We start from the raw sequence: 19384 nt of genomic DNA, 5'->3' as shown, positions 1-19384 counted from the left end.
AGACTCAGTACTGATTCTAACTCGATACATTGCAATTTCTGTGACTTAGCTACATTGAATGGCATTGGTGCCTCCACTGTCTTCCTCAGCATAGTACATCATTGCACTACCAACAGACCATGTCCATACTGGGCTCCGTAGGAGGATGATGTTGCTCATCTGTGAGAATATCTGCCTGCTTTCCTGGAGAACACCTATTACAGTAAAAATTGGGCTTTCTGCACTGGTAAAAATCAATAAACCTGTGCATACTCTTAAAAAAAATTTATCCCCTGATTATTTCTGCTGGGGCATTTCTGATCTAGAGATGATTCTTGAAAACTAAGGGACGATTTTGAATAGCCAGAAACAGCTCCTGGCTATTTAAATAGCTTTTTCTAGGGCTAACTGGGAATACATAGGAAAATGAAGGCAGATAAAGACCATCTGGCCTAGTCTACCTATCCATGCCTTTTACTCTCCCTTAGCTTGGGGCAAGTACATTGGATCTCCTTAATTGAATTCTGATACAATTTTTTTTCCACCTTTCCACGAAGAGTATTTTATGAGGTCACCTTTCATCATCATCTAAAGTCCTCTTATTCCAGAGTTTCCTCTTAATTGAAAGTCTCGCCTCATGAGGTACATTTATGCCTTTCTCATATCTACGCTCTCCTGCATTTTCTCCAAAGTATAATATTGAAATCTTTAACAAAGACCACAGACCATTTTAATAGCCATTCTCTGGACCAACTCATCCTGTTTATATAGGGGGGGGGGGGGCAGTTAGGTGCAGTCTCTACAGTTGTGTACACTATTCTAAATTAGATCTCCCTAGAGTCTTAGAGGAGCATCATTTTCCTCCCTTTTCCTACTGGCCATTCCTCTTCCTATACACCCAAGCATTCTTCTAGCTTGTTGCAAGTTTCCAAGCCATGCTGCGTCTGTCAGGTAGAAACCGACGTTTCAGCCACCATGCTGTGGCTTTCTTCAGGATAAGGTCTGAAGTCTGCAGTCTGCAGTGTGGTGTTTTCTTCTACCTGGTTTGGCTGAATTAAGATTTATCACATGCTGTACTATCATATCCTCTGAGGAGAGGAAGCCTCCAGCATGCATCCTACTGATATCACACTCTCCCCATAGCTCCCAAGAGTACACTCAAACCCACTGTCCATAGCTTCCTGTCCATTTTGGCTCTCTTTTTGCACCCCACCCCACAGCGTTTGCACACATTTCACCTGAGGCAGCCTTTTTCTGACTTCATCTTGTTCTCCTTTGCCTTTCAACATAAAGGAGAGCAGTAGCATGCCAGCCAATTCTCACTGCAGAACTGACACAGCAAAGGAAGACAATGTGGGCAAACCTACTGATCACTTCCCAAGCAGGGAGATTCAATAGTGCCAGTTGCACAGAATTCCCCAAAACAGGCAGTGGCAACAGCACAATGCAGCGTCACACAGAATTCCTTGCATTGGGAATGTGGATGTCAAGCCTTTGATTCTCAAAATGCCTTAAAAGCTGAGGATTGCCAGACCTGTCGAGCCACTGACTACTGGGGAAGGCATTTGGGGGTCATTTGCAGTACTCTTAACAAGGTGTGTACAGCAGTCCTGCTTCAAGGATAGCTCAAGTGCTTTCTTAGCTATAAAGCCAAAGCAGGGGTTACCAGCTTTTAACATTTCCAGTGTTCAACCAGTAATTGCTCCCAGCTCATAAAATCTTTAATTCCTTTACTGAGGTAGAAGGGTCATGTGAGGGGAGGGAGAGCTGCCAAGGGGTGTGTGGCGATGCTTTCCTGAGCATTGGTTTGTTTTGTTTTTCTGTTTTGCCTCTTGCCTCATGGAAAGGAACACAGTGAATGTTTGTTCATTGCTGGATGCAACATGTGACTTCCAAGTACGGGAATTTGATTTATTCTGGCTGCCCTCTCTGGTATTGCTGGGTCTTGCGTAATCAAAAGCTGCCTTTACATTGGGGAGGGTGATCTGAAGAATTTCAAGTGGCTCAGAGCCAGCGAGGCACACTGGAGGCAGGTCTTGATTGCCAGTGAGCGGGGGTGTAGTTTTCTGACACCTTATGTGAAGAGTGCAGGAGTAACCCAACATACCCTAGAGGAAAGGAGAGACAGGGGAGATATGATTCAGATGTTCAAATACTTAAACATAGAAATATAGAAACATAGAAGATGACGGCAGATAAGGGCCATAGCCCATCAGGTCTGCCCACTCTACTGACCCACCCCCAAATCTACTATCCTAGGGTATTAATGTAGAACAAAATCTTTTTCAGAGAAAGGAAAATGGTAAAACCAGAGGACATAATTTGAGGTTGAGGGGTGGTAGATTCAGGGGCAATGTTAGGAAATTCTACTTTACGGAGAGGGTGGTGGATGCCTGGAATGCGCTCCCGAGAGAGGTGGTGGAGAGTAAAACTGTGACTGAGTTCAAAGAAGCGTGGGATGAACTCAGAAGATTTAGAATTAGAAAATAAGATTAAATATTGAACTAAGGCCAGTACTGGGCAGACTTGCACGGTCTGTGTCTGTATATGGCCGTTTGGTGGAGGATGGGCTAGGGAGGGCTTCAATGGCTGGGAGGGTGTAGATGGGCCGGAGTAACTCTTAACAGAGATTTCGGCAGTTGTAACCCAAGCACAGAACTGGGTAAAATTTTGGATTCTTGCCCAGAAATGGCTAAGAAGAAAAAATAAAATAGCTAAGAAGAAAAAATAAAAAAAATTAAATTGAATCAGGTTGGGCAGACTGGATGGACCATTTGGGTCTTTTTCTGCCGTCATCTACTATGTTACTATGTTACTGGAACTGGATTCGTTGCCCACTGTAGTGCCTTGTGATCCTGGGCATTGCCCCAAGTACAGAAACTTGTGTGAGCTCAGGAAGGACAGAAAGTACCTGCATATAATGTGACCTCTTGTAGCCTATCAAAATGACCAGTAATAGTGCCTAAGAACATAAGAGATCCATCAAGCCCAGTAACATAGTAAATAACGGCAGTCTGCCCAACATTCATGGTTAAATTGACTTTTTTCTTTAATAGTTCTGGGTAAGAAACCATAGAAGTCCGCCCAGTACTGTCTTTACATTCCTAAGGTTACCAGATGTCTGGGGCTTTGGACAGCTTTTCAAAACCCGGCACTTTGTCTGGATTTTGAAAAGTTCTGACAACGAGCGACGTCAGGATGTGTGTGACGTCATTGCATTACATCAGCGTATGCGCAAATGCTGTCTGATGTTGAGGGGGCAGGGCCACCTGGAACCAGGTGGGCATGGGGATGGGGCCATTGAAGCCCACTCTAGCCTATTTTAACCATCCTGTTGCTGGAACTTCTATCAAAGCCCTTCCCAGCTCATCCCAAACCAAATCACTATATACAGGACACAGACAGTACAGGATTACCCAGTTTATTTTATACCATTCCTTTTCTAATTAGAAATCCTCTGTGTTCATCCCACACTATTTTGAATTCCGTCACTGTTTTCCTCTCCACCACTTCCCTCGGGAGGGCATTCCAGGCATCCATCAGCCTCTCCATGAAAAATAATTTCCTAACCTTGCTCCTAAGTCTGCCACCCTGCAATCTCAATTCATTCCCTCTAGTTTTACCATTTTCCTTTCTATAGAAAAGATTTGTTTCTATATTAATACCTTTTTAAGTATCTCCCCTGTCCCTCCTCTCCTCTAGAGAATACATATTCAGGTCTTCCAATCTCTATATAACATCTTTATAAACGATCTGGACATAGGTACGACGAGCGAGGTGATTAAATTTGCAGACGATACAAAGTTATTCAGAGTAGTGAAGACGCAGGGGGATTGCGAAGATCTGCAACGTGACATAATCAGGCTCGAGGAATGGATATCGACATGGCACATGAGGTTCAATGTGGACAAGTGTAAAGTGATGCATGTCGGTAACAAAAATCTCATTCATGAATATAGGATGTCGGAGCGGTACTTGGAGAGACCTCCCAGGAAAGGGACTTGGGAGTTATGATCGACAAGTCGATGAAGCCGTCCATACAATGTGCGGTGGCAGCGAAAAGAGCAAACAGAATGCTAGGAATGATAAAGAGGGAGGATCACAAACAGATCGGAGAAGGTTATTATGCCACTGTACCAGGCCATGGTGCGCCCTCACCTGGAGTACTACGTACAGCACTGGTCGCCGTACATGAAGAAGGACATGGTACTACTTGAAGGGTCCAGAGAAGAGTGACGAAGATGGTTAGGGGTTTGGAGGAGCTGCCGTACAGCGAAAGATTAGAGAAACTGGGCCTCTTCTCCCTCGAACAGAGCAGATTGAGAGGGGACATGATCGAAACATTCAAGGTACTGAAGGGGATAGACTTAGTAGATAAAGACAGGTTGTTCACCCTCTCCAAGGTGGGGAGAACGAGAGGGCACTCTCTAAAGTTGAAAGGGGATAGATTCCGTACGAACGTAAAGAAGTTCTGCTTCACCCAGAGAGTGGTGGAGAGCTGGAATGTTCTTCCAGAGTCTGTCATAGGGGAAAACACCCTCCAGGGATTCAAGACAAAGTTAGACAAGTTCCTGCTGAACAAGGACGTACCCTAATAGGGATAGTCTCAGTCAGGGCACTGGTCTTTGACCAGAGGGCCGCAGTGGTAGCGGACTACTGGTCTGACCCAGCAGCGGCAATTCTTATGTTCTTCATGTATGTCTTTCATTGCTTTTCTCTGGACTTCTTCAAGTCTTTTTACATCCTTAGCCAGATACGGCCTCCAAACTGAACGCAGTACTCCAGGTGGGGCCTCACCAATGACCTGTACAAGGCCATCAACGTCCTCTTTCTTCTACTGGTTATGCTTCTTTCTATATAACCCAGCATCTTTCCGGCTACAGCCATTGCTTAGTCACACTGTTTAGTAGCTTTCTGATCCTCAGACACCATCGCTTCAAGGTCCCTCTCCCCATCCGTGCATATTGGCCTCTCACCTCTCGGCACATACTGGTCCCTCGAATTTCTACTCCCCAAGTTCATCACTCCGCACTTCTTCAGATTGAATTTTAGTTGCCAAACATTAGACCACTCTTCTAAATTTTGCAGATCCTTTTTCATGCTTTCCACTCCTTCTGGGGGTATTCACTCTGTTGCAAATCTTGGTATCATCCACAAAAAGGCAAACCTTATCTTCTAACCCTTCAGCAGTGTCGCTCATTGGAAATTCACTATCCTTTCCTTCAGCAACACTTCTGTTATTTTTCCAACAACTGAAGTGAGGCTTACCGGCCTGTAGTTTTACGCTTCATTTTTGCGACTACTTTTGTGAAGAGGGACTAATCTTTTCCAATCCTGTGGAACCTCTCCCATCTCTAAGGAGTTATTGATAGGATCTACTAGAACCTCTCTAACCTCCTCAATATCCTGGGATTGATGCCATCTGGTCCCATGGCTTTGTCCACCTTTAATTTTTCAAGTTGTTCATAAACACTTTTTCCGTGAACAGCGCTGTGTCCACTCTAGTCTCGCGTGTAATTTTACCAGCCAATCGTGGTCCTCCTCTAGGATTTTCTTCTGTGAACACAGAGCAGAAGTATTTGTTTAGCAGGTTTAGTTTTTTCCTCATCAGTCTCCACATGGCAATTTGAAGCTTCACAATTCCATTTTTTGTTTTCCTCCTTTCATAATATACCAGAGAAAAACCTTTTTATCATCCTTTTTTACGTTTCATCCAGTATTCTATTCTATGCTTCTCTTCTTGCATTATTTTTGTATTTCACAAACACCAACTCTTTGCTTTTATTTTCTCCGTCACTTTTTTGGAAAACAATATCGGTTTCCTTTTTCTCTTGCTTTTGTTTATTTTCCACATCCTTCAATCATGTGCCCATCTGCTCAAGCATCTTACTGTTACTACTATAGATTCACCCATCATTGCTGGCTTCAAGGAGCATTTCCAACATTTAATAGACAATTAGGAGTCCTTTTATCAAGCTGCGGTAGGGGTTTAACGTGTGGAATACCGCACCTTAAACCGCCTGCCGTGCTAGCCGCTAACACCTGCATTGAGCAGGCGTTGGTTATTAGCCGGCCGTGGGGATTAGCATGTGATGAAATGTCTAGCGCGGCTTGATAAAAGGACCTCTTATTTTCCTGTTTATCCCCTACTGTTCAGGTTCTCTTCTACACTCATAGAAACATGTTAGCAGATGAAAGGTCAAATGGCCCATCCATAGCATCCACTATCTCCTTCTCTCCCTAAGAGATCCTATGTGTTTGTCTCCACCAGGAGACTAATCCGCACATCTACTACCCTTTCTGTAAAAAATATTTCCTTAGATTACGCCTGAGCCCATCACCTCTTAACTTCATCCTATAGCCCTCTCATTCCCTCAGTACTTAATTTCTGCCTTGGCCGTTACACCTCCCACAGAGTTTGAAAATTCAATGGAACAAATCCATACAAGCTCTGATGTTTTAGAATAAACCCTTTGTGACACTGGGAGCCATTGCAGCTGTTTTAACACAGGAGTCATATGTTCTCTGCGTGAAATTCCCAAAATCAGCCTCGCAGTAGAATTCATTAATTGCTGTAATGCTCTACATTTAATCTTAGTTAATCCCAAATAAAGCATATTACAATAATCTAGGTGTGTCGGAATCAATGCCTGTGCCACCGAACGAAAGTTGGTTTCAGCCAATAAAGTACCCGCAGCTGCGAGTACCCACCCTGAACAACCCTGAGAATCTCTCTTCCCATAGTCTAAACGCCTTCTAACCTGCAACTTCATTCCTTGAACCTGGATTTCAGTTAGAAGTTTCTCCACATCATCCTCACTCACTGTCATTTCTTCAGACTTTCCAACCTGTGCCAAAACTTGTCCCCGTGTCATTCTCTAGCTTCTGTAACTCTTGAGAAGTAGGGACCTGGTGCAGGGCAGATTTCTATAGTCTAGGACAGACAGTTATGTATAGCAGTGTTTAATTATGAAGAAGTGGAACTTGTGTAGGGTGTCGCATTCAACTCAGCCACCTTTTTGGACAGACTAGATGGACTGTGCAGGTCATTTATCTACTGATATTGTTACCATACATAAAGGTCTGAAGTTTTCCTGCAGTAATTTCAAAGCAGAAGTAGGCATGTACTCTGAATTATCCCAAGCACTTACATGAAAGTCTGTGTGTGTTATAAAAGTACCCTTACAGATTTAAAAGTGTGATCTTTCGTGTTCATTTTTTTGTGTAGCTGGTAGATTCATTGCTGAGTAGGGGATATCCGAGAAAACACTAAAGACGTCCTGGATGTCAGAAGCAAATTGTTCATTGCAACTTAATTTTTATTTATTTCAGTGTTTGAGCTGTCCATCTTCAATGTGCTCTTCAGTCACAGCTAAGTGACTCAGCCTCTCACAGTGCAGGCTTGTGTGGCCACAGGATGAGATGGAAATTTGAGCTCGGGTGTTTACAGAGTACAATGTACTTTTTGCTGTGACCCATCCCCTGAAGGGCACTGGCTGCCATGGAGGCTGTGCCCTTACCCAACCTCAGCTCAGAGGGAGCGTGACTTCAGCTGGCAGTGTACAAGAGATTCTGGTTTGTCAGCATTAGCCAGTCTTCAGTCTGTGAGAATATGAAACAAGCAGGATTCTAATCCTTTAATTCCAGCGCTCTTAAACGCTTGTTCTGATAGGATGGGAGAGAGGTAGTGTGTTCAGCCTTGTGGTTGTCTAAAAGAAGGCTAGTGTTTATCTAGCTGAGGAACACCAGTGTTCAGAAGACTTTTTAATAGTTCTCATGGGTGCTCACCACCAAGTACATAAGAACATAAGAATTGTCGCTGCTGGGTCAGACCAGTGGTCCATCATACCCAGAAGTCCGATCACGCGGTGGCCCTCTGGTCAAAGACCAGCACCCTAACTGAGACAAGCCCTATCAGTTCTTGTTTAGCAGGAACTTGTGTAACTTTGTCTTGAAGGCAGATATCTGCCGCCTTTCTTTAGGCAGGTGATTGAAGGCCTCAGCATTGTGTCAAGGCCCATTTATTGGGTTAGGGATCCATCACTCCTTTTTCCTCTTACTTTTTAATGTTGATTTGTCCTCTTTGGGACCTAGGTTAGCTAATTTGGGTGTTAGACTTTATAGTTAAGCAGATGACATAACTATTGCGATTCCTATTCTCTTCATTATCTCAATCTATGCAGTCGATTTCTACTGCAATTTCAACTGTTGAATCATGGATGGATGAATGAATTCAACTTAATTTCATTTTTATTCTATGCTACACCATATAAGAAGAAAATGGAATAGAGTATAAACTTGAACAGATCTTTCTGTATCTGATTAATACCACAATCAAAATTGTTTGGTCATTTTTAGACCAAAATCTTTCAATGAACTCTAATACCGATGCTTTAGTAAGGAAAAGTGGTTTGTTTGTTTGTTTTTTTTACATGCTGTGGAATTACGAACATTTACACCATATTTGATATTTCTTCCTTTAGACTGCTGGTGCAATCTTTAATTCTGAGTATTTTAGATTACTGTAATATTTATTTTGTGGGTTATCAAAAAAAACCTTCACAGATTGCATATTTTACAAAACACAACCGTCTGACTTTTTTTTTTTTTTTAATTTTAAAAAGTCAGATCATATTTCATCTTATCATAAATTACTTTGGCTTCCAGTTGAAGCTAGAGTAATATTCAAATTTGGATGCATATGTTATAAGGTTTTACATGGTCTTGCACCCAAGTATCTTGTGGATCATTTCTTATCTGTTAATTCAAGATATTCACAGTATATATATATATATATATATATATATTTTTTTTTTTTAACGTTATTTGCCTTTCCATCTGTAAAAGGTTGTTTATATAAAAGTTACTGCCAATGGCTCTTATCGTTTCAGGCGGCTGCTTGGGATAAAGAGTTGAGATGCTTTTTAGTCAGTTCTGTTTATCAGCATTTTAGAAACTGTTGAAGACATATATATTTATTTGCAAAAGTTTTTTAAACCCAATGTTTTGTATCTTGTTTAGTTTTATTTTGTGAACTGCATAGAACTCTCAAGATATTGCGGTATATAAATACATTTTTTTCTTGCCTTTTTGTAAGGAGAGGGCAGGATTGTATGCCCCTGGTTAACTGACAGATGGGTGAGCCTGCCTGCAAAGTCCTTGGTTGCTTCTGTTATGGGGATTGCAGTGGGCAGTTTATGAAGCCAAATAGGTCTTATGTTTCCTACTGCTTAGCCATTCCTCATCCAGGTGGGATCTACACATGATTTGTCTTTCACATTTAAGGGTCCGATGTTCCAGAGAGAACTCTTCCATAAAGTCGGCGTTTGAGTGGAATGTATAATATAGGCAAAGGAGATGGGTTACAATCAAAGTGGTTGACTTCTTATAAACAGGAACTTATTTTGTACCCAGGGCAGTGAAGTCACAAGGTGCTGGGGGGGGGGGGGGGTCTGGTGCTCTAGTTGATGCCATTCATAAGGGGATAGTCCAAGCCTCTAGGAAATTCTCAGCAGTCAGATTTTTCTTTTTTTCTGATCTTCTTCCAAATCTTGGAAGGAACCATTCTCTCAAGTGGTCACATTTTAGAAAGGTGGTCTGTCCATGAGGTGTTTCAACACTAAGTCCAGTGTTCTGGGATGTCAACCCTCTTGCAAACCAGTGTAGTTTGTGGTTTAGGGAATTCATCACCTGTGCAAATCTTTGTAGATTAATTTCCCGTGTCTTCCAGCCTAGAGAAAACTGATCACCTCAGTAATCTCAGAGTTCCTAAACAGATAATACAATAAGAAATGTTGAGGCCTCTAGCAAAGGGCTGATCATTTCCAGGGCTAACATTTCAATTCTAAAATACAAGTGTAAAAAATGATCTAACTTTTTGAATGTTTTAGCTTCTTTCTAAAACTTTCAGGGGAGTGTATGGCTAGTTAAAGCTATAGCCTCAGCACCCTGGGGTTGTGGGTCTGCTCCTTGTGACCTTGGCAAGTCACTTAATCCCCCCATTGCCCCAGGTACATTAGATAGATTGTTGGCCCATCAGGACAGACAGGGAAAAATGCTTGAGTGCCTGAATAAATGAATGTAAACTGTTCTGAGCTTCCTATAGAAAATTGAATGAATGAATAAATAAATAAATTACTTCAGGAGGTAAATTATTGCACATAGCACTGAGTGATGCAAGAACTGTAACTGAAAATTTTTAAATTATTTATTTATTTATAAATTTAAACATCTTGTACAGCAAAGTTTCTTTACATGCAGCACTGGTCATTGGAAAGCGTGGACAAAAGCACCAGCTATCTGGTGGACTCGAATATAAACCAATATCCCCATTTTTTTGGCCTAAAAATCAGTTGAGAATATATAGAGTACCTCCTTGTTCAGATATTCTTTTAAAATGGTTTGCTCAAACTGAAGATAATAATATAAGTTGGGTCCTCATTGTTAAATTTTCTGTAACAAGTTTTGCTAATATAAAATTGTGTTCCTCGGATATGACTCCTTGTCCAACTATGGCCATCCTGTATCCTAAACAGCAAGTTCTAATATAACATAGTAAATGATGGCAGATAAATAGTTCTTTTTCTTAGCTATTTCTGGGCCAGAAACCCAGAGCTCTGCCCAGTACAGTACATAGGTCAAAGCTCACTCCAGCCCATCCTCAACAGAGCACAGCCCATGGCCTTAGTTCTTCCATTATTTTCTGATTAGAGATCCTCTGTGTGCATCTTGTGCTCTTTTGAACTCCTTTCCACCAATTCCCTTGGGAATACATTCCAGGCATCAACTAAGTCAGCACAGAAAGCCTTTGTAGCCTCAACATTAGAGAATTATTCAGTGCTTAAAAATTCTGATCATCTGGCCTATTCTTTCCTGCATTCCTGTTCTAGGCTTTAACATTTTTGTGTACCATGAGCTGGATGAAAAGGGATTCTCATTCTCTTAGGAGAAAGAAATGCAGAATCGCTTTCCCTGAAATCAGCACTCCTACACTTTCAGATGGCACAAGTTGCTTAATGTGGGGAAGTACAAATTGTAGCTACATGATGCAAGGTTGTATTTTTGTCACCGCCCAAGAAAGTGTTGAAATCCTCTGATCAGGAAAGGAAATTTGGTTGGTTGGTTTTTTTTTTTTCCTGTGTTCTTTCCTAACTCTTGAAGATAACATAATGTGTTTAGCACTCATGATCTACCTTCCCCTTATGTGCTGTTCATGACTGCATTTCCGATTTAATCGAATTAGAAAGTGTAGAGAGGAGGGTAGCCAACAATGAGAAATGGGTTGGAACCATTCCCTGTGAAGAAAGAAACTTGATGGCAGATAAAGGTCAAATGGGCCATCCGCAGTAACCATTATCTCTTCCTCTCTCTAAGAGACCTACGTGCCTATCCCAGGCTGTCTTGAAATCAGACATAGTCTCTGGGGGGGAAAGGCTAGAAATAACTGCACTGGTGTTAAGGTTAGTCTTGGGGTAGTTTTGGGCTATAGGGAAGTTAGGTTAAACTTGGGCTTTGCTACATAGTTGGCCAGGCCAGGCCAGGCCTGAACTGTTTTTTTGTTTTTGTTTTTTTTTTAAAAAGAGAATTCAGCTGTCAGGCTGGTACTGAAAAACATGGCAACATAGAGCTGGATTGTTTTATTCTAGATGAGTTCATGGGTCAGAAGAATCATAGTGGAAGGCCATTTAGGTCATGACGATCTGGGACAATTATGGGTTGTGTATACTTAAGCTGGCTTAACCTTTGCATCACAGAACCAATTCCCATCCTCCTCAAGCTTAACCAATCATGAATTGCCAAGCTCCATTACTTCCAGCCAATGACAGGACTTGCCATTAATGGCTATGGAGACAAATCATATATAACTATGGATTTTCTGGACATTAGAAGGAGGAGAATGAAACTGAGAGAGAACTGGTGGCTTCTAACCCTGCAGAGGGACTGGAAAGATGTGCCATGGAGAGGAATGCCTTGCAGGGAAGGGAAAGATAGGTGTGTGGGTGGGGGGGGGGGACAGAATGATGACAATCTCTTCCTGGGCAGAGGTCAGAGGTGAGAAATGCTGCTACAGTGACATTCTGTTTTGAATCAGACTCTCTGACAGCGATTAGCAAAGTTCAAGTCCATTCACTAAACAAGGTGTAGGCTAGAGTAAATATGTAGTATTGACTGTGTGGAAGCATTAAACATAACATCTTACTGAGAGACAGATTGGAGGTTTTTATATATATATTTCTTTAATCTGATCCTAATTAAGATTGTTGATTGATTTTGGCCAATAAAGTCAATTTTAAATACCAAGCACCTCGTGTACAGTATTCCCCCGAAATACGCTGGGGTTATGTTCCTGGAGCATCTGCGAATTTCAAAAAACTGCAGATACTGTACTGTATTGGATGTGGGGTCGGAGGCGGGAGAGTGCTGGGGGGGTTGGCATTTCTCACTTCTTCATCCGCTAGAATTTTGGCACACTTTTCGGTCTGTAATTAGCTGTTAGTCTGTGTCTCCTGTAAGCCCTGGGACTTTCTCTGGAGTCATTATAGTTTAAAAACATGCACGGAAAATTACTGAGTCCATGAAGTTGGAACCGCAAATTTGCAGGGGTATACTATATATAAAGCATAGCACTGAGAAGGTTATAAACAGGAAAATAGGTAACACAAATTTAACTTGCCAGGGTCTGCACCAGCTCCCTCCCAATGCCTTGCAGAGGCCTCCACTGGGTCTTCCATAAGATCTGGTGGTCCATTGGTGGGCTGGGACAGGAAGAATCCTTCCCACCTCATGTCCCTGTAGACTCTAAAAACTTTTACTTCCTTCCCACCTCCCCTGCATACCTTTTTGAATTCCATGGTGGTCTCGCGGTGGACCAGGACAGGAAGGATATCCCTTCCGCCTCCTGTCCCAGCCGACTGTGATGATTTTTACCTCCCTCCTGCATCACCCGCATTCCTTTCAATTCCCTGGTGGTTCAGTAGTGGTGACCTGAGCAGGAGTGATCTTCCTGTGCTCCTGCTTGGTGAAGAGCCGCTGGCTGAATGACTGCCTCGAGTTCTTGACCACCAGGGAATTGACAGGTACGCAGGGGATGCAGGAGGGAGTTAAAATTCAGTCAGCCGGGATAGGAGGCAGGAGGGATCCCTCCTGTCCAGGCCCACCACGAGACCACCAGGGAATTCAAAAGGTATGTGGTGGAGGTGGAAGGGAAGAAAAAGTTTAGTCGACAGGGACAAGAGGCAGGAAGTATCTCTCCTGTCCCAGTCCACTACTGGACCACCGGGTCTTATGGCAGGCCTGCAACAGGTCCGAGGGGGAGGGGCAGATGGGTGCTGACCTGAATATAAGCCGAGACCCCCATTTTTGGGCCTTTTTTAACCCCAAAATCTCTGCTTATGTTTGAGTATATACAGTATTGTCTGATTCTGCCAGATAGTTTGGTAAGATCCATGGAAGCCCATTCTGACTACTTCTAGGTTAAGCAGTGTATCGCAAACAGTGTGTCATAGCACGGGTGGGGGGGAGGAGAGGAGGAGGAGAGGCACCGGCTGACTGCCTACAGGACATGCCTCTCGAAGCGAGAGGCATGTCCTTTAGGCAATCGGCAAATGCTTCCTTCTCTCCAGCTCTCTTCCCTGCTGGAAACCCCCCACTGGCAGCTCAGGGCCTGTCTGGAGGGCCTTCACTTATGTGCGGATGTCAATATGATGACATTGCACATGAGTGATGTCGTCATGGTGATGTCCATGCACTTCCAGGAGTCGCAGCCACTATGTTTAGTGTCGGCTTTGTTTTGTACTGTTCCTTATCTATGGAATTCCTTTTCTTCAACTTTCTCTTTAATCAGAATAATTGTACAAGAAGTTTAGAGCAGGTCTGAAAAGTATCTTTTCATAAAAGCAGCCAACTTAAAAAAAATAAAAAATTGTGCATTTTATCTATTGATGGGCGTTCCTTTCAACCTTTCTTAGGAGAATTTGTTTATGGTAAACAGCTTTCATTTGCTGTAAAAAGCAGTATCTAAAGTCTAAAACTGGAAACAGAATACAGTGCTCCCCCGCAAATTTGCAGTCGGCGGTTCCCGGTCATTCACGGTATTTTCTGACCAGGAGAGGACAGCTGGAGAGGGCACTCGGAGCGCTGGCGAGTGAAGGAAATCACTCGCTGTATGCTCCGACCGCCTCTTCCTGTACTAAAGTCGGGAGCTGTGGGTCAAAGCAGGTCCTGATTGGTGAGGCCCGACTTTAGTACAGATTTCCTTCACTCGCCGGTGCTCCGGCTGCTCTCCTACCTCTCCCACTGCCCTCTCCAGTCTCCCCCACGAAAACCGTATTTGCGGTTTTTAAAGATTCGCGGGGGTTCCTGGAACGGAACTCCCGTGAATATCGGGGGCCTTGATAGATCTTTGATCTGCCTCAATGTGGCCTTTCCTTTGAGATACAGTATTAACCTGTTAGAGATCCTTGGTCTCTCTGAGCACTTTGGATTGCTTTTGGCCATAAAATTCCTTCATTAAGGTTTATTAATACCATGAGAAATAGTATTTTCTCTGTCACTGCTCCCACACTATGTAATTCTGCACCAGTGTATATACAAGAGATTAACTCATTAGATAAGTTCAAAACTAGTCTTAAAACCATGCTTTTGCAGTGCAATTGTCCTTTTTAAAGATGTTTTTTAAAATTTAACAGTAGAACTTTTTTCTCTGACAAGGTCAACTGCTTAGGAAAACTCTAGTGGCCACCTAACCTTTTGTTTTTTCCTTTCAAAAATTGTAGTTCTTCCCCTTCCTTGTGTGCCAGTCTATACGTTTGTCCTAAAATTTTAGTTGTTTTCTAAAAAAATAATTTTGATGTTAATTGGTTATACGTCTGTCTTAAAGCTTAGTTTACCCCTCACTTAAGTGTATTTTTATTGTAAGCTGCTTTGATATTTGAAAAGGCGGGATAACAAAATTTTAATGAAACTTGACTGTGTGCTCAGATGTTGGTAGAGAAATGTGAGTCCCACAACCAGCTAAGTTCTTTGCAGGGCAGGCAGTGTAAGAGCATTACATGGTCTTATCTTGGGAGACTTTTGCCCCTCTCATTTACTGACTACCTTCAGACAAGCTCTCTGTCTTTGAGCCTGTTCCATAAGCCCTTGGCTTCTTCCTAGGGGTGAATATTAAAGGGGGGGGACAGATCCTCTTTCAATTACACTTCTTGGGATTCTGGTCTAGATGTCTCCTGGTTGAGTTCCAATGCGTTGTGTGTCGCAGGAGGTGGCCAAATACAGAAAAGTGTAAAGGTTGATGGTGAAATAGCTTGTCTGGCTAACCTTCTAGGGTTTAAGGGTAAGTTAGATGTACATCGCCTTATGAGTGGCATAAGGTGACATAAGTAAGGGTAAGCTAGTTGCACATCTCCTTATGAGAAGCTTAGAGTGATATGGGGACTAAAACTATGCCAGGGTACACCTGGCGGGGCCTCCGCATGTGCGGATCGCCAGACTTGATGGACCTAGGGTCTGTTCTGGAGATGGCACTTCTTATGTTCTTATGTTATATTTCCCTTGGACCACTACCCATTCCTCAGATTAGTTTGCCCCAGATAAGAGCACAGAGGGACACGGTACAACTTTTTTCATTGTCAGGGTGCATCATTGGACCAGGTAATTGGAAAAATAACTGCTTTTTATCCAGAAAATTCAGTGGCCTCCTTGACATGCAATCTGGGTAAATTTACCCTAAATATCCAGAAATATGGAACTGTACTGCTCCATAGCTTTTTCAGTATGAATTTGGGGAGGGGAGGGTCAAAGCCAGCAAGTTGTCTTGCTGGCTACTTTTGGAATATTTGTAAGGATCAAGACAGCAAAGGCTTTAAAGGACAGTAACACAAATCTCTTATCTTGGTCAGGTCTTGCACTGCAGAAGCCGAGAGAGAGCAAATGGGTATGTATAGACTCGCCTATCCTTGTAAAATACTCGGCTTACACTGCTAGTGCTGTTTTCCTGCATATGTGCTAGGACACTTTCTGTGAAAAGCTAGAGCTGTATGGACTTAAGGCTCAGTGTTATATAGTACCTAGAAATTCAAGGTTGGGCTCCTTCTGAGTTCTGGCATTGAATTTCCAGATATACAGAGCTAGTTAAACGCAATAGTCCATACTTAAGCAGCTGTGCCGAGCCACATAAAGATAGGACTGACTTTTATGCGGTTACCATGGTCGATTAAATGCTGATATTGGCGCTTAACCAGCCAAGTGATAACTCTGCACCAGAACTCCAGTTGGGCGCCAACCAGACACTTTCAGTCAAGTGCCATTTCTGGCCGGTTACATTGTTTTGAATATCAACTCCAACTCCAGAACAGATAGATAAGGACTTTATATGCCATTCCTACCAAGAGGGAAGACAAAGCAGTTACAGTTAAGCTATGCAATTATGATGTATGCTAATTCTTCTGCACTTCATGCTTAACTTGGCCACTTTTCATTGCTGCCTTAACTTTGTCCCTGAGTTATGCCACACTCTAGGGCATGGTTTGAAGTGAATTGCAAGTATCCTCCATTCAACCATTGCCTTTGATGGGGAAACCTGCACCGTCTCCATCTGGCTGAGGCTCCAGGAATGTAACTGAAACAGCTGAATTTTGACAGAGGTGTCTGGGTTCTCTCCTTCCTCTTAGTAAATTTAGGTACATGAAGGGGCCCTCTGCTATAAAGAAAAGAGGAGCATACCATATTTCCCCATATTTAGGCTGCGGCCTATACATGGATTTTACAAACCCGTGTATGAGGTGCGGCCTATGTAGCAATTTTAAATCATCCCCCCCCACACCCAGTACCTTTTTCAATCATCCCCTCTCCCATACCTTTTTTTGGAGCGCCCCTCGCAGCAGGCATTTGTGATCACTGCTCTGTCTGTATTGGTGAATAGATAGGCTGGATAATATTACTGATAATTTGTCATAACTTAATGTTTGTACCTTATTTTTATTGGCATGGAATCATAGTAGATTACGGCAGATAAAGATCCGAATGGTCCATCCAGTCTGCCCAACCTGATTCAATTTAAATTTTTTTAATTTTTTCTTCTTAGCTAATTCTGGGCAAGAATCCAAAACTCTACCCGGTATTGTGCTTGGGTTACAACTGCTGAAATCTCTGTTAAAACCTACTCCAGCCCATCTACACCCTCCCAGCCATTGAAGCCCTCCCCAGCCCATTCTCCACCAAACGGCCATATACAGACACAGACCGTGCAAGTCTGCCCAGAACTGGCCTTGTTCAATTTTTTATTTTTTTTTTTTAGTTCAAAATATTTTTTATTGATTTTATAGATATAAAAAAGACAACAAGAGGCTTCCGAGAAAGCCCAACAAGAAAAAACAAGTGACAGCTCCTTTCCGGTACATCATATCACAATAAGATATTATATCGGTATTAAACATAGAAATCAGCAAATAATAATAATAAATCTAATATAATACAGTCTTCTGGCCAGAGTACATTGCAAGATAGAGTGGCATGGCCATGAAATAAGTATAACAATGATGCCATAATGCAGGCGGTTATATAAAGCCATAGATAATATAAAAGCTCAGTGAAATCCAATATTATAAACATGGAGAGGGTCATATTGATTCCTAAGATACATCAGATAGAGAATTCAATGATTGTGCAAAGAAATAAAACAGATAAATGAGTGATGGTTATATCAATAAGTGATCTCATACGTATTAGTTCAAAGGTCTTAAGTAAAATGGTCCATAAGTATCGACCAAGTTTTATCATAAGTGGATAGTGACTTAGAGCGTTCTGCCATATGCCTCTCATATTTAGCATGGAGGGATACTGAATTCCACCAATGAGTAAGGCTGAGGTTAGAAAAGTCTTTCCAATTTTGTAGAATTAATTGCAGAGCTATAAATAACAAAAGGGTCAAAAGGCTATCATGATACATAGATAAAGGTGAGGACAGTGCCGAGGATCCCAGAAGTAAGACATCTAATGTGAAGGGATCGTTAATAATAAAAAGTTTGGTGATCACATTCCATATAGAGGACCAAAAAATCTGTAAATGGGGACAATCAAATAACATATGTCGTAGGGAGCCTTCGGAGGATTTGCAGGTCCAACAGGAGCCATCTGTGGACCTCTTAATTTTGGCTGTTTTGGACGGAGTCCAGAAGGCTCGATGATATAGAAAAATCGCAGATTGTCTATGGGAGGCCGAGTGGAGCGATTTGAAAATCCTGATCCACAGTTCCTCCCACATACGATCAGTTAATGGAGATTGCAACACCAAATCCCACTTGGTCAGGGAAGCCGTGATTGCAGGAAAGCATTTCGTATGTATATATTTGTACCAATTAGATGATTGTCCCCGGGGTGCAGAGAAGGAGATAGCCATAGAGTGTAGGTCAGAAGTGGTATGAAGAGATGTTGGAGAAGGATACCTCGCAGAAAGGCAATGGTGGAGTTAAATCCAATTGAAATATTGAGAAGGAGGAATGTTAAATTTGGCCATAATATCCAAAAAAGATATCCATTTGTCATTAGTCAAAAGATGGGAAATATGCCAAATTCCTCGCTGCTGCCAAGTTTTCCAAACTATCACCGCGTTGCCTATCTTGAGTTTGGGGTTATGCCAGATTGGTGCAAATACTGAATCAGTCAGTTTCTTGTTTGAAAGGGAGTCAATATAATTAAACGCCTGCCAAGTGCTTAACAATATCGGGTTTTGTTTTGCCAGTTGGGGAAGAGGAATGGCAGGAGCATGACACAATATATAAGAATCAACCAAAGAGAACTCCAAAGGTAGCCACGTAGGAGTTACACGCATAGACTCAACATTCAACCATAAGGAGCTCTGAGACATCAAAAATGCATAGTGATATTCACGAAAGCTAGGGAAATTGACTCCTCCCTGCTCCTTAGAACATTTCAGTTTACGAAGTGCAATCCGAGGCTGCTTGCCTTGCCATAAAAAGGAGGTGAGTAAGTGTTCAATTCGAGAATAAATTGAATGGGGGAAGAGAAAGGGAAGCATACTAAGGATAGAAACATAGAAATAGACGGCAGATAAGGGCCCACGGCCCATCCAGTCTGCCCACCTTAATGTCCCTCCCCTACCTTTGCCCTGTGAATAGATCCCATGTGCCGATCCCATTTTGCCTTAAAATCAGGCACGCTGCTGGCCTCAATCACCTGTAGTGGCAGACTATTCCAGCGATCAACCACTCTTTCAGTGAAAAAGAATTTCCTGGTATCACCTCGTAGTTTCCCGCCCCTGATTTTCAACGGATGCCCTCTTGTTGTCGTGGGACCCTTGAAAAAGAAGATATCTTCCTCCGCCTCGATGCGGCCCGTAAGATACTTGAACGTCTCGATCATGTCCCCCCTCTCTCTGCGCTCCTCGAGC

At 42.5% G+C, this 19384-nt stretch overlaps 1 protein-coding gene across 2 annotated transcripts in view; it reads left to right on the top strand.

The window, feature by feature from the left end:
* LOC117364804 (proline dehydrogenase 1, mitochondrial-like) overlaps positions 1–19384 on the top strand; it is a 157187-nt gene that overhangs the window by 16115 nt on the left and 121688 nt on the right. For both annotated transcript variants that reach the window (XM_033954437.1, XM_033954436.1), the window contains exon 3: positions 15876–15910. In XM_033954437.1, coding sequence (XP_033810328.1) covers positions 15876–15910 — 35 coding nt within the window. The remainder of the gene's footprint in view (positions 1–15875; positions 15911–19384) is intronic.

The sequence above is a fragment of the Geotrypetes seraphini genome, chromosome 8, assembly GCF_902459505.1.
Source record: "Geotrypetes seraphini chromosome 8, aGeoSer1.1, whole genome shotgun sequence".
NCBI classification, from domain to species: domain Eukaryota; kingdom Metazoa; phylum Chordata; class Amphibia; order Gymnophiona; family Dermophiidae; genus Geotrypetes; species Geotrypetes seraphini.
The sequence above is the reverse complement of the archived record's forward strand: the minus strand, read 5'-3'. Positions and strand labels throughout refer to the sequence as shown.